At 39.5% G+C, this 15,724-nt stretch overlaps 1 protein-coding gene across 2 annotated transcripts in view; it reads left to right on the forward strand.

Moving 5' to 3' along the window:
* Positions 1-9,764, forward strand: part of LOC122813496 (cytochrome P450 4B1-like) — a 1,102,348-nt gene extending 1,092,584 nt beyond the window's left edge. For both annotated transcript variants that reach the window (XM_044085840.1, XM_044085839.1), the window contains exon 12: positions 8,808-9,764. In XM_044085840.1, the coding sequence (XP_043941775.1) occupies positions 8,808-8,976 (169 nt within the window). In that variant the 3' untranslated portion in view covers positions 8,977-9,764. The remainder of the gene's footprint in view (positions 1-8,807) is intronic.
* Positions 9,765-15,724: the final 5,960 nt, after the last annotated feature.

A 15,724-nucleotide genomic window follows, 5' to 3' on the forward strand; every position in this document is an offset into this window, starting at 1 on the left:
CATATCACAATAGCTTTATTTATCTTTTGTTAGCTTGGTTAGTCAGGGAGAGCAGGCAAGGATGTCAGCAGAGGATTATGGCAAACTGACAAGGAGCCAGTTGGTTGAGATGTGTCAGGCCAAGGGACTGATGCATGCTAACCTGACTAAAGCAGAAATTATAGCAGCCCTAGTCACAGCTGCATCACAGACCAGCAACCAGGAGGACAGCCAGACTGGCCTTGGGGATTTACAACTCTCAGAAAATGGACAGTTCAACTTTGCCTCAGAGGACTTTAAAAAATTAATATGGATTTAAAGAGACTTGACCTGGAAGCTGAATGGTTGAAACTAGAATCAGCAGAGAGGCTGTGGCATTTGCAGGCTGAAGAAAAAGAGAAACAAATGTCATTAGAATCAGCAGAGAGACTGAGACATGTGGAAGCCTAAGAAAATGAGAAACTGCATTGTTTGGAGGCCGAAGAAAATGAGAGACTGAGACATTTGAAGGCTGAAGAAAATGAGAGGCAGAGGCAACATGAAAAGGAGATGCTGACTCTTTGCCAGAGTCCTGGAGGTAATGGGGAAGGGAATAACTGAACCCCAGAAGTAATAAAGGTCATTAATTTCTTCCACAATTTACAGAGGGTAATAATTTTGATAGTTTTATTCATATATTTTAAAGAGTTTGTAAAAAGTAGAATGTTGACCAAGGGTTCTGGGTAAAGTTCCTGACCCCCTTACTCCATGGTAAAGCTGTAACTGCTATTTCTAAAATGTCTGATAATGATTGTTTAAATTATAATACAGTTAAAATTGTTTATTGGAGTGCTTTAAGTTAACACCTGAAGCTTCCAGAAAAGGTTTTGTGAGCATAGACGCAAGGCAGATGAAAGTGTGTGTGAATATTTTGCTGTGCTAAGCACTTATGTTCATAGGTGGGTAAGTTAGTGTCAGGTCACCACTTTTGAAGGGCTGGCAGACCTTTTGGTGAAGGAACAAGCCATTAGCACTTTGCATGAGGATATGAGAATCTGGTTGGCAGGTGAGTTGGGGAAAAAGGGAGACCTATACCTAGCAAACAGGACATCACTGCACAGGAAAGGGATACCCTGTGCTGTACATGGGTCTAAGGGACTCCGTGGTGGGCAGGCTAAACTGCCCCAACAGAGTCTGCCAGTTACAGGGGAAGCCACTAGTTCAGGTACATCGCCAGGATCAAGGGTTAAATGTTTTAAATATAACCAGTGGGGCTATGTAGCATATAGATGTCCATGGAGGTAGGGTGGGGAACAAGAGTTCAGGGAGCCAGCAAGTGGGAATGACAGAATGCAAGCAGTAAGTTGTCTGGAGACAACAAGGGTACCAAACTACCACAAGAGTTTATATCCTATCTTAGTAGATGGGAAACAGGCTACTGCTAAGAGAGACACAGCCTCTGACCTAACCATTGTGAAGCCTGAAATGGTTAAAGAGGAGCACTACTTGCTTGGGCAATCTACTCCAGTCAGAGCTATAGGAAGGACCCCATTCCAAATACCTTTGGCAAGGGTTCACCTTGACTGGGAGGGTAGAAAAGGAAGCAAGCAAGTAGGTGTGTTTGAGGATAGCCCTGCAGATGTCTTGATAGGAGATGATTTTGATAATGCAGTACCTTGTGTGCATGCAGTCAGGCTTGGAGACAAGCATGTGGATCTGGTAGCCTTGGGGATACCCAGACAGACCACACACTTGAAGCCAGGACTGGTGAGGTGGTTACTTCAGAGAGAGACAGGGCTACCATGTAGCAGTAAGATTGAAGGTGAGCCACAGCCACTTGTGGGTAATGATGTTCCCTTGCATAGAGTCACTGCAATGGCAGAAGTGAGTAGTAGTACCCAGGCTGACAGTGAGGCACCATTGTCAGAGGATACCAGACTTCCTTTGGAAGGTGAACTGGGAAGGGTTACAAAGAGAGAGCTGAGACAGGCTCAGCCCTGAGACCATACATTACAAGGTTTGAGGGAAGTAGCCAGGGAGGGGCCTGATTCTCAAGGAAAAGGGGGAATCTGTATACTGAGACAAAGGGTTACTGTATAAAGAATGAACCCCTGAGGGATGACTAGAGGATGAGGTAATACAGTAGTTGGTAGTGCCCAGGGCCTACTGTCTGGCACTTCTAGCCTTAGCCCATGACATTCCCTTTGCAGATCATGTGGGCATAAAGCATACCAAGAAATGTATTATGCAAAACTTTTATTGGCCTGGGATTTCCAGGGATGTAACAGGGTACTGCAGGACCTATGAGCAGTGCCAAAAAGTAGGAAAGGTAGGAGACAAGGTCAGAGCTCCTTTGATGCCTTTGCCTGTGATTGAGGAACCATTGCAGAGGGTAGCTATGGATATTCTGGGGCCTCTGAGTACCCCAAGTTCCACAGGGAAGAAGTACATCCTAGTGGTAGTAGATTATGTGGTGGCTGTGTCCTCCATTGATAAGGTAGAAAAGGTGGCAAATGCGTTTTTAGTGATTTTCAGCAGGGTAGGGTTCCCAAAAGAAATACTGAGTAATATAAATGCCAATCTCATGTCAGACCTGTTGGTTTGTCTGTGGGAGCGCTGTGGGGTGAAGCACCTAAAGACCTCTTCCTACCACCCTCAGACTAATGGTCTGGTGGAGAGGTTAAACTCTACATTAAAGACTATGCTATGGGCATTAAGAGGGAGTGGGACAAATATTTGCCCCATCTGTTGTTTGCTTACAGAGAGGTGCCCCAGGAATCCACAGGTTTTTCACCCTTTGAGTTGTATGGGCACAGGGTGAGGGGACCTCTAGAATTGATTTATGATGAGTGGGAGGGTGAGTGTGAATACCACAAGGAGTCTGTTGTGGCATATGTCCTAAACCTGAGGACAAGGCTCAGGGATCTCATGAGCTTGAACCAGGAGAACCTGGTAGAAGCCCAAAACAGAAAAAATGTCTGGTATGACAAGGAATGCTTGTGCTAGAGAGTATGCTGTGGGGAAGCAGATTATGGTTCTCATTCCTGTCCAATACAACAAGCTGCAGGCAGCATGGGAAGGACCCCTCAAAGTGGTAAGGAAGGTCAGTGATGTTAACTACATGGTAGAGCTGCTAGGCAGGAGCACAAACTGCACCATGTTAACACGCTGAAACCTTACCATGATAGGGAGGCTCTGGTGCTGAGTATTTGCAGTGGATGGCAGAAGGAATCTGAGTAGGATCTACTAACTGATCTCCTAAGCGAGTCTTGGACTGACACCTCAGTGGAAGGGGTAGCAGTGTCTCAGCAGCTGTCCCCTACCTAGGTTCGAGAAATCTGAGCAATGTTACAGGAGTTTGGGGGCATGTTCACTGGGAAACCAGGGTGTACCCACCTGGTGCAGTGGCATGTGCATACAAGACCTCAAAGGCCTATCAAACAGGCCACTTATAGGGTGCTTGAAAGAGTCAAACAGACTCTGATGGAGGCGATACATGAAATGTTGGAACTGGGGGTAATTCAGGAGTCGAGAAGCCCTTGGGCCTCCCCACTGAGGCTGGCACCAAAGATGGATGCAGAATCAGGTTCTGTGTGGACTACAGGAGACTAAATAGTCACATTGAGTTCGATGCTTACCCCATGCCTAGGACAGAAGAAGCCTTAAAGCAGCTGAGTGGGGCTAAGTACTTTACCACTATTGATCTTACCAAGGGCTACTGGCAGGTGCCCTTGACTTCTAAAGCTAGAGAGGTCAGACTTTCTGACACCTTTCGGCTTGCATGAATTCACGAATATGCTCTTTGTGATGAAAAATACCCCAGCAATTTTCCAGAGGCTGGTAGATCATATCCTCGCAGGAGATTTTGCCCTTGCTTACCTAGATGATATTGCCATCTACAGCCATTCCTGGCAAGAGCACCTTCAGCATGTCAGGGAGGGGCTGGGCAGACCTCAGAGGGCAAGGTTGACCATTAAGCCCAGTAAGTGTCAAGTGGGTGTGGCAGAGGTCTCTTACCTGGGACATAGAGTGGGGAGTGGTATGATCAGGCCAGAACCTGCCGAAGTGGAAGCCACTGATGTTTGGCCTGCTCCTATTACCAAACAGCAGGTGAGGGCATTCTTAGGGACAGCAGGGTACTACAGAAAGTCTGTCCCCAATTATAGTACCATAGCTGCACCCCTCACAGACTGACAAGTGCAAACAGGCCAGATAAGGTAGTGTGAACCGTAGCATGTGAGCAGGTATTCTAGAAGGATAAAGGAGCCAGTCCAGATTACAGCAAATAATTTGTTGTGCAGGTGGATGCTTTAAACCATAGGGTGGGGGCTGTACTCAGCCAGGTTTCCTCAGAGGAAGAAGAGCACCCAGTGGTATATCTCAGTTGTAGGCATCAACCCTGGGAAGAATGCTATGCAGCTGTAGAAAAGGAATGTCTAGCCATAGTATGGGCACTGCAGAAACTTCAGCCTTATCTGTATGGAAGGAAATTCACTGTAGTTACAGACCACAATCCCTTAACATGACTACAGTGAGCTAGCCAGCAAAATGCCAAGTTACTAAGGTGGAGCCTAGGGTTGCAGGCATATGATATAACATTGCAGCAATGCAGTGGGGTTAGTAATATCAACGCAGATGGGCTGTCAAGACAGGGTATGGGGTAATGTATTCCCAGATAGACTCATTCCTCTCAAGCAAGGTTTCTCAAGGGGCACTTGAAAAACTAGCTTGATTCATTGAAGAGGGGAGAGGTGTGATGATAGGTGGTACTGCCAGCAGAGCTAGCTGGAATTTTGTAAATAATTATATGTCATTTATGAATATCAAACTGATTTATACAATATGCTTGCATTACAAATGTATTAGAATTTTATGTCATGTATATATCAAATTGATTTGTACAGATTTTTGTGTTGAAAAGATATTTGTGAAGTGCTTGTGTTTGAAATGTATCCACAGTGTGCCCTACTGGAGAGAACAGAAATGTACATGCACTGTTGTAACTGTTTAAATGTATATGTTTTAACTGAGAAGCCTGGAAGATTAACCTCAGCTTAGTAAACTTTAAAATATATCTGAAATTAAATCAGGTTTGGGCTAGGCCTTAAAGATGTTATCTCACAGGTTTCAGTGCAGTGAGAGACACAAAGTCTGTATTAGGAAGTTTTCTGTATTGTCTTTGGGGGTGAACTAATTACTACTCTGGAAGCATGGGTGCGTGAAATTGTTTTATGACTTCCAGCACCTGCCACAGATCTGAGCAAAAGCCCTTGTGTGTGTGTGTGTGATTTTACAGGTATCTTCTAAATCCTGCCAGCTTCAACCAATGGGGATTTGCATGGCAACTAGAAGTAAGATGTCCAGAAATAATGTAATTCTGCAAGCTATCCCAGAAGTAATATTTTAGATATTATTTTGATAAGTCTGCTAGTGAGACTGATCATTCTGTATTGTGTCTTGGACCTGACAACAAGAAGGACCATTCACCACACTTATTTATTTATTTTATTTTATTTTACATTTGTTTACCAGAAAAGTCTGACTGGACACAAGTCCTTTTTCAGTGGAGGCCTGAGGAGAAATGCTCCACATATTGCAAAGACAATATTTGACATAGTACAACTGTGTAGTTACAGAAGAGTGACATTTACATAATCTGTATTGCTCTGTTAAGTAAATAAGTAGGGAAGAGTAACTCTCTTACATTCAGTCAGGAATATAATGAAGCTTAGTTTAGATATTGTTTTTATGTATTTGAGCCTGTTCTTCAATGTTATTTTAAGTATTCCTGTGATTTTGAACTCTGAATATATACTTAGTATTTTCTTGTTATTTTATTATTTATTATTAAATATATTTAAGCCTTTCATTGTGGCTGATTTTTGTAGAGATATTTATGTTCTAAGAGTATTTTCATATTTATTTTGTGACATTGTGTTGGGCACTCCTAATTGCCTTGATCTTGGTCTAACTACCACCTGTATTACTATACCTAGCAATTGGAACGTCCACAAATGTTCCTCACTGAAAGAATACAGGGAGTAAGTAAAATGTCCTATGCAGACTGCCTCAAGGCCTTAGCCCTCTATTCTGTCTCCTACAGGGTTTTTATGGGAGATATGTGCTGGCATACAGGGCATTGTCAGACCCCACTCTGATGGACTTTCTTCATATCCACAAAACAAACAGCACCAGAATAACCCATTCTAAAAACTTAAACCTTGCCTGTGATATAAATAGGACCTGCTGGAGAGACAGGTATGTATCCCAGAAACTACCCCATCTATGGAACAGGCACCCCGTCCATGTGAAGCAGAGTTCCTCCCTAACCCAATTCACATGCAACTGGGAACAGGAAATTAATCTCTGATTTAGCACCTATGTCTCTAATGGGCAGGAAACCTGTAAATGGTTCATCTCCCAGGCCCCTGCTTGTAAATGTTTCATCTCCCAAACCCCTGATTACACTTATCAAGGGTATCAGAACTTGTCAGAGATTTGGGATGCATGGCTAGGCTTAAAAAGACCCTTGTGGTTGTTAGCGTAGTAAACACCTATGAACCTATGATGCTGTATAGTCTCCCATTTATTCACTAATTTCATTGTTGCTGGTCTTCTTTCTGATCATCTTCATCTCTCAACACTGGAGTCTGGTTCAAGTCCAAGGTACTCCTGATTCTTCTAGTCAACTCCTGTGCTTTTTCTGTCTCACAAGCATTTTCCTTTGAAAAAAATCAAAAGGTTTCACTGGCAAACTCTGTCTATGAGCTTCATTGTCAAAAGAATGAGAAGTGGAATCCCTTTCTGCACACTTTTTGTTGGATAAACCTTTTTTTCTCCTTAGCCTGTCCTGCATCCAGAAATGTCTTTGATCCTGCAGAAAAAATATACTGAAGACAGCCAGGTATAACAACTTGAATTTCATACCTGCCTGTCTACATTCCCAGGGTTGCTGGGCTAAATTTGCTTCTTTTCTGCCTGGTGTACAGAGAATAAATAATTTCCACAAAGATTCTGCTGTCTCGATTATTAATGCTTTTCCTTTCTACCACAGTTTTGTCAGGATCACCTCTTTCTGTTGGTATGATTGCGTCTTTAATACTGTAGGTCTTGGCCGATTTCCCAAAGCCAGGTTTGGAACATACACTCATGGTACCATTTTAATTAAAAAATCTTGCTGTAGAACACCAGTCCAATTGCTTACCTGTACTTTCATAAAATTAAATAATTAATACATCGTGTTCCTTTTTTCAGTATCTCTTGCACAGCAGAAAATCTCATGTTTTCTCTGAATGCTCTATCTTCTAATTCTCTATTTTTGGAAACAGTTCTTCTTGAGAAGCCTCATAACTCAGTTAGCCTTTTCTTCAGTACTGCCTCTGATTGTTGCAGTTTTGTCAGTTCACCTGAAAAGCTAGTTAAAGCTTTTTCTATTTTTTTACAACCTTTTACTATTTGAGTTGATATATTCTTTCAGTGTTTCATTTATTGTAATAATTTCTGAGTACATATAATTTATTTTTTCCTGAAAATTATATGAAACCATGTCTTGTACCAACACTGAAGCTTGAACTGCTTTTTACTGAACAGCTGCAAGATTCTTCACAGCCAGAATTTTCTCTTCACCTTTTCTGGTTGATTTTTTTTTCCGTTTCTCTAAGTTTCTTCTATGTTGGAGTCAAGGTAGTGTACTTACTAGCCAATAACAATTTTACCCAGAATGACAATTTCACTGACTCCCTTTTCTCCATTTCTGTTTTCATACTGCGAGAGCTGATTTTAAGCTGTTAATCAGAGTGCAGTCATCTTGGAAATCCTAAACATAATATTTCTTGTTCCTACCCATCTACACATCAGTAGTGCCTTATGCTAAAGTGTCCCTCTGTGTTTGAAAGGGCTGAAAAGACAGTGACTGAAAGCAAATGTGATATCTGGGTAGCATATCCATGGACACTGTGAAACTTTCCTGCAAACCTAGGTTATGTTACATAAGGGAATATAAATGCAAACAAAACTAGTGCATGTATGAGCCAGGTGTGAGGAGCACAGTCTTTCTTTTCCTCACAATGGTTTTGACTTTCAGTCTCTACTTTGTGAGCCACCAGGTATTTGTCATAATGGAACTGACTAGTCCTTGTTGGATCTCTCTGTAGTTGACTTGCTTGGCTTTTCTGTCTCTATCTTCCTTATTCTTTAACCATATCCTGCTGAATTCTAAACATCTATATAAGACAGAGGGCTTGCATTTGCAAGACCATTCACTGACAGAAATGCAAGAAGTTATGTATTTATAATCACACACTGTAGGGTTGTTTGTTGTCGAAGTTAGAGCTAAAAGACGTTAAGCTTGCCCTGTAGTTGCTTCTTGTTGCTATGAATTCTAATATATCATTCATGGGTCTGTATAGCCAAAGATCCTGCATTTATAAATTGCATTGTTCTCAGTAGCGGCCTTAGGTCAACTGGTGCCCTAGGCAAAAGGGCTCCACAGCGCCCCCTAACACACCACCTGGTGCCCCCATCCTGGTCTACCTACACCAAATAAACACTGGAAAAGTGCCCCTGCTAGAGTGGCGCCCTAGGCGGCCGCCTAGTTGGCCTATGCCTAAGGCCGGCTATGATTGTTCTCACAGGTTTACTGTATGCTGACTTTGAGCAAACAATTCTGACTTTGAGCAAATAACTTGCCTTCCAATTGTTTTTGATCATGTACAAGTAAGAGATAAAAACAGGATCTCACAGAACAATGAAAAGTTGCATGTTGATTGCAGTAGATGGATTCGCCTGTTTATATGTCATACTTTCTTGTATTCTGATTGCTTAAATATTTTTGTGCCTTTTTTTTTCAGAAACTGCATAGGACAGCACTTTGCCATGAATGAGATGAAAGTGGCAATAGCGCAGATACTGGCCCGCTTTGAACTCTCACCTGATCCAGCCAACCCTCCCATTAAAATCCCACAGTTGGTTCTCCGATCTAAAAATGGAATCCACCTGAATCTTAAGAAAGTTATCTAAGCAAAGTACCTAATGAACAGTAATCTATTGTGCAGATTTTTTTAACCCCAGAATATGTTTGATCTACTCCTTATTTTACTGTAAATGAGGATTACCTTAATTTGGTGGTGCAGACTTTGTTTCCAGTGACAATTCAAAACAATCCACAGGGTCTTAGTGTGGGTCCATGTAGCTTTCTATCCCTAAATCACTTCTGACATTGCACACTTTCTTAATCAACCAACAGAGAGGTAAAGGTACTATAAGGTTATTGGTTTCTAGGGATGTAATATTCATCTGTTACACTCTCCAAACCATTTTTGAGAAAGTGAATTTCTGCAGATGTGTCATATGGACATAAAATAGGGCCCTCATTTGTTATGTAGTTTATAGGGATAAAGTAAATGATTGCTTTAAAATCTTGTGCATTGAGTCACGTATGGCCCCAGAGTTAACATATGTTTACCATTGAAATTTCAACAACTGTCCCTTTTACTTGAAACATTATAAGACAATGTTAGTGAGTAACTGCACGATCATTTCCCAGAAGATTATTCCAGACTGAATATAAACTTTTCCTGAAGGCACAGACCTGGAAATGAGTGCTACCATGGATCCTGGAGGGGGGGCAGATTGATATTTTGGTATCTGATGATGCTGTCCATCTCTGTCTTTCTCTTAATTTACAAGGATATATATTTACACCCATGCAATTTTATTCAAGGTGCAAGATATCGATGACCATTCATTCATCATCCTTAATGACTGGCTTTATGATGCATATAAAATAAAACAGTCTTATTCGGTTATCTGTTGTCTTTAATTTCCTTAGTAAATGTTAAAGTTTTGTGTATACTTTGCATTGCTGCCTTTTAATTTAACAATGTTAAAATTGTGCTTACTTTCTCTAAAAGTAATTATTATATTTTTATGTGTAGCAACTGGTTTCATATTTGATGGTTGTATGTCATTAAAAAAAAATATTGAAATGTAATAAAAACCTGTAGCCTTGCCCACCAGACTGTGGAAGTAGATACCAAGTGATTTTTTTATGTGTTAAGCACTTGTAGGGCAGTGGTCTGTCTGTCCTTGTTGTGGGTGGGGGAGCTGGAGGGAAGACGGACTAAAAAGCATTAACTTAAAAGTATTAGTGCAAATTTAATTTGTTCACCATTGTACCTGTTATCATGTACTTAGGTCATTGTTATATAATATAAAGTTTACCATTTTCTGGGCCTTTGGTTGACTATGCTGCGTATGTTGCATCTTGTAGAAATGTGCGTTAATCCCTCCCCCCAACAGAGTAACATTTTGTTCCAGTTGGTTAAGAATACCTACAGAGGAGACTACATGTTTCTGACATTTCAGCAGAGTATTGCAGTGTGCTGTACAAGTGCACAGTTGGACAGAACAGGCTAAAGGGTAATGTATGCCACAGAGCCCTGAACAGCCATCATTGTAAAAGTCATTATACAGATTATGAAGGCTGTACATAATATGTTTATAATCACATTTTTATTTTCATTTTAAATCGATAAACACAATGTATTATTAGATTTTGTGTTCATTATATAAGAGCACTAGTTTTGCTACAGTTTTTATGGTCTGAAGAAGCGTGCTGAAAGGTACGCGAAAGCGCTCACCTAATAAATTTCTACTTCTTTTTTTGTCGTGCTGAGTCCGAAGCTTTTTATTTCACCATATTACCTGTTTTGTTTAACTGAGGACTCGATTTGTTGTGGAGGCTTTTTGCTTTGTTTTATATCATTTTAATTGTATTGCCACCACAACGCACGACATGACAAATCCCAATGTGGATTATGTTCCAGAGCCGAGGATATCATCCAGAAAAGAACATTGGATAACAATGCTGAATGCTGAGTATAATCCTTTATTGGATCTGGACCTCAAAGCACCGAATGGTAATCAATCGGACATTAATACTGATAATTTAGAAATATTTAACTCTAAGTTCAGGACTCTAGAGAATGATCTTTATAAATTTCAACGTTTGAATTGGCAGAGAAAACACATGGAAGCGTGTATACGCTTCAAGCTTGTGCCCCGAGGCATGCGTATACTTTGCATGCCAACCTACGGTGATACTCATCCAATTTTGCTGAAAAGATGGCAGGAGCTCAACTTAGAAACAAGTATGAAATACATCCAACTCCTTATTGACTATTTTTCCCCCATAGAAAAAGATCTATTGTCTAAAATTAACAATTTGCAGCATGAGATAAATGACACGTTTCCTGATGACCACTTTCAACATAGAATGGACAATTTACACAATCAAGTTAGTTCTTATGCTTCCCGTCTACAACAGACCAAACATAAGAAACTTCAACGTGATCATCAGGATTTCCTTTCCGGGAATGTCTTCGTTTGGCCAAGAAGGGAACCTTTCCATCCAGCTCCCCGTCAGCACCCTCCTAATCCGGCGCCACATGATGACACGTTGATTGCGCCGGCTAGAGCTGATTCCACTGCTCCACCATCTGTGCGTGCTGTACATGCGGACATTTCAGAAGACCAATTCACTACACCACCAGAGATTCTTCCTATTGCTACACCTGCAGCACTTGTTTCAACGCCTCTGCCTAATCAAGAGGCAAATCGCTTGAGGGCGAACCATAGAGACCTAGGAGCAGTTCCTAAGAACAACACAGACACGGCTTCTTTTTTGCCGTTTCCGATAAAGAAACCTTTCGCAGCGAGAGAACAACGGAACAGCTGGGATTACAGGAAGCGCAAGTTGTCAGAGGAAAACGAAGCCTTCCAGAGAAGGCGACAGAAAATATAGAGACTCAATTATTTTTTAATATGTCAAGGTATGTCTTATCATCATTGGATGAAGAATTACTCAATAAGGGTTTGATGTTTGTGCCATCGCAGGGCAGTATTCTCCATGATTTGTTACTGGACTTAAGAATGTTTGGACGCTCTATAGCGTTAAAAATTTTCTTTAAATCTAGACCTGGTGATAGAGATAATAACATAGTGAATGAAGTTAATTCATTCAAAAGAAAAAGCTCTTTTTTTCCTGCCTTGCCTGCACATGTTGATTTATTTATAAAACTTTGTGAAAAAGATCTCTATGAGTACTGCCTTAATACAAAAAAGAAATGTATGTATTTTAACATGTCTCAAGAGCTAAGGAATTCTCTGTTTACTTTAACTAACAACCCAAATTTAACTTTCAGGCCTGTTGACAAGGGAGGAGGTGTGGCTATCTTTGATAGCATGGTTTATCAGTCTCTTATGCTTGATTTGCTGAAAGATGTATCCACATACTTGTCAATAGATGAAGTAAGAATGGTTAGGATTATAGCTGGCATAAAAAATGAGTTGTATGATCTTCTCATGTGTGGCCAGATATCATATGATTTATATGAGTATCTCTTGATAGATAATCCACAAGTGCCCATAATTAAGGGATTACCAAAAATGCACAAAGGTGCCTCACCTCCACCACTAAGACCTATTGTTGCTAGTGAAAAATGGGCAACAGAATATATTTCTATATATTTAGAAAAAACTATGAGGCCACTCATAAATGAAATACCCAGCATACTGAAAGACACCTACCAACTATTGTCATCTCTTAAATCTCTAGATAAGGTATTGATTAAGGGTGAACATCTCTTAGTTACTATGGACGTGAACAGTTTGTTCACGTCCATACCAAATGATGAAGGGGTACAAGCTATAAGAGAACTGCTATCAGCTTTTCCACAATTTAAAAGGAATGACGTTATATTAATTTGTCAGCTTTTGGATCTTGTTTTGAGCAATAACGTGTTTGTTTACGAGGGGTGCCTATACCTACAGGTCTCTGGGGTAGCTATGGGCACCCCTTGTGCGAACACGTATGCTAATTTAGTAATGTTTAAATGGGAGAGAGAGAATGTTTTCACCCACCCTCTTTTTAAGAAAGTAGTAGCCTACTATCGTTTTGTTGACGATATTTTATTAGTTTGGGAAGGTTCTATAGAAGAATTTCATAGCTTTAAGGACTACCTTGAAACCACCACAACTTTTCTCAGATTTACAGCGGAGGTCTCTTTTGACTCAGTAAATTTTCTGGATGTATCCTTGGACATAAGGGATGGTAGATTAAACTCCACATTATTTAGAAAGAGTTGTTGGAGGAATACTATACTACGCTACGATAGTATGCACCTATGCCATGTATACAAAGGGATAATTAAAAGTCAATTTATTAGGCTGTCGAAGATTTGTAAAGACCCAGTAGACTTAGTTCTAGAGGCTGATAAGATGGAACGGCTATTTTTAGATAGACAATATGATGTTAATCTAGTGAGAAAAATTAGGCTACAGGTGTTAAAAGATGTTCAGTTACCAGAATACACTACACATGTATATCATTATTGTAAAGGTTTTGAAAAACCTTTTTCACCTTCAAATAGATTGAGTTTTGTTACAACTTATACTAACGGCAGTAGTAATATTAGAGAGATCGTAAATAACAACTGGAAGGTGCTAATGACAGATACCTTCACACAACAATTGGTAGGGAAAGTTCCACATTTTACATATAGGAATAACAAAAACCTTAAAAGACTGCTTTGTGATAAGTCAACTTTCACAACAGTGAAACCTAATATAACTCTAAATTTTGGTACTTTTCCCTGCCAATATTGTAACTATTGTAAATATATTAGTAAAGAACAAATCTATACACATCCAGAAATCAAATACACCTTTAGACCAAGGTTTTCAGCTACCTGTGATAGTACAGGCCTAATTTATTTAGCGACATGTATACATTGCCCTGCATTTTACATAGGCCTTACGAAACGTAAACTAAAAAACAGGATCTATAATCACACCTATGACATCAAGAAGTCTAATGAATTAAATGCTTTGGCGAAGCATGTGATTTGCTTTCCAAGTCACTCCTTTGTATTCAGGGTGCTAGAAAATGTAGAACCCAGTGTTAGAGGTGGAGACTATCAGAATTTATTAGAACTTAAGGAATTAAAATGGATTTTAAGGTTAAGAGGACATTACCCCCCAGGTTTAAATATACATATGTCTATTAAACCTTATCTCAATGTACGCAGATGATCATCAAGAGATCTATTTCTAAATTTAAGGTCTATGATATTGTACATATATTTGTGTTTAGGCCTGTTCTGTGTATAATGTTCTCTTCCCCTCCCTTTCCCCTTCCCCTCTCCCCCCCCTTTATGACACACATACTACCATACTCTCATCAGTTTTTGTAAGTTGCTTTTTATTTAGGTTTATATACACATTTACTTTCATGACATACATTTTTTGTTGATGTATCTTGTTTTTGTAATATATACGCTGTTTTATGAACTGGTTTTATTCATATTTTGTTAGATGTCTATTTGACTTGGATATAATAGTCTTTAAATTGTCTATTTAGTTATTGTAATATATGTCTCTTCAGTTATTTGTACATATAATTGCTTTGTGATGAGTTTAATATAGAGAGAAATCATGATCATGTTTTATTATAAATACTGATGCTTTAAGTCTTGAGTGAATAAGTTTACATACTGCTTAGATTTGTGCTTTCTATTTGCTTTTGTTTGCACATTTATTTCAAAGTATGCCTTTAAAACTTGTGATTTTTTTGTATCAGGGTTTTTAACCATTTTAATTGATTAATTGTTTGCCAGCCTAGCATAATTATTAGATTTTGTGTTCATTATATAAGAGCACTAGTTTTGCTACAGTTTTTATGGTCTGAAGAAGCGTGCTGAAAGGTACGCGAAAGCGCTCACCTAATAAATTTCTACTTCTTTTTTTGTCGTGCTGAGTCCGAAGCTTTTTATTTCACCATATTACCTGTTTTGTTTAACTGAGGACTCGATTTGTTGTGGAGGCTTTTTGCTTTGTTTTACAATGTATTATAAAATAATTTTATTTATTTTTATTTTTTATTTTACATTTGTTGAATACATGTCCATTTTATGTAGAGGCCCAGGGAGAAAAGCTCCAAGATTAAACTAATGTAACAGGAATAAAAAGCAATAAAGCAACATAAACTAATACATGTTGAATGCACTAATACAGTAATGCTGTAGGCTAAACATGGTAGAAACTAGCATCAAAGCAGTAAAGGCACATAATGCTAAAAATGATTAAATACAATATTGCTGTAGGCTAACATAGTAGAAACTAGCATAAAAAAAAAAAACGTGTGCAGGTTTTGGCAATACAGTAGTTCTAGAAGCATATATCTGAGGTATATAGTTTGACATTTGTTTTGCAGAAGAGTAGGGCAGAGATGAAAGACTCTAGCTAATTATTATGCCTGTTCAGAAATTTGCATATATATAACATAGTTGGCATATATACAAAACTGACAATGCAAGTGCCAGGAGCAGTAGAAGGGTTCCAAAAATGTACCATGGTAAGTTTCATAGAAAAAGAGAAAACTAGAATATTAACTGAGAGGAGGCTTTATCAACCCACTAGGGGGTTGTTGGAAGGGGAAAAAAAGTAGTATACTATACAGTTTGTGTTAATCGGGGTTAGTACATGGGCATAGCCATTGTGCTTTAAGGAGTAATTTGAGTTGATGCTTGAAAAGTGGTAATGGTGAAAGCAATTGTAGGTTGCTGGGGAGTCTGTTCCAAATCTTCCCCACGAAATTAGCGAAGAGGGAGTCTCCTGCTTTATTATGGGATTTCTGGATAGTTACTTGTAATTTATTTGCTGAGCGAAGGGTAGTAAGATTTCTATATGGAGAGATTATGCTACTGAG

The sequence above is a fragment of the Protopterus annectens genome, chromosome 10.part0 (assembly GCF_019279795.1).
Source record: "Protopterus annectens isolate FY-2018-M chromosome 10.part0, PAN1.0, whole genome shotgun sequence".
Lineage (NCBI taxonomy): Eukaryota > Metazoa > Chordata > Ceratodontiformes > Protopteridae > Protopterus > Protopterus annectens.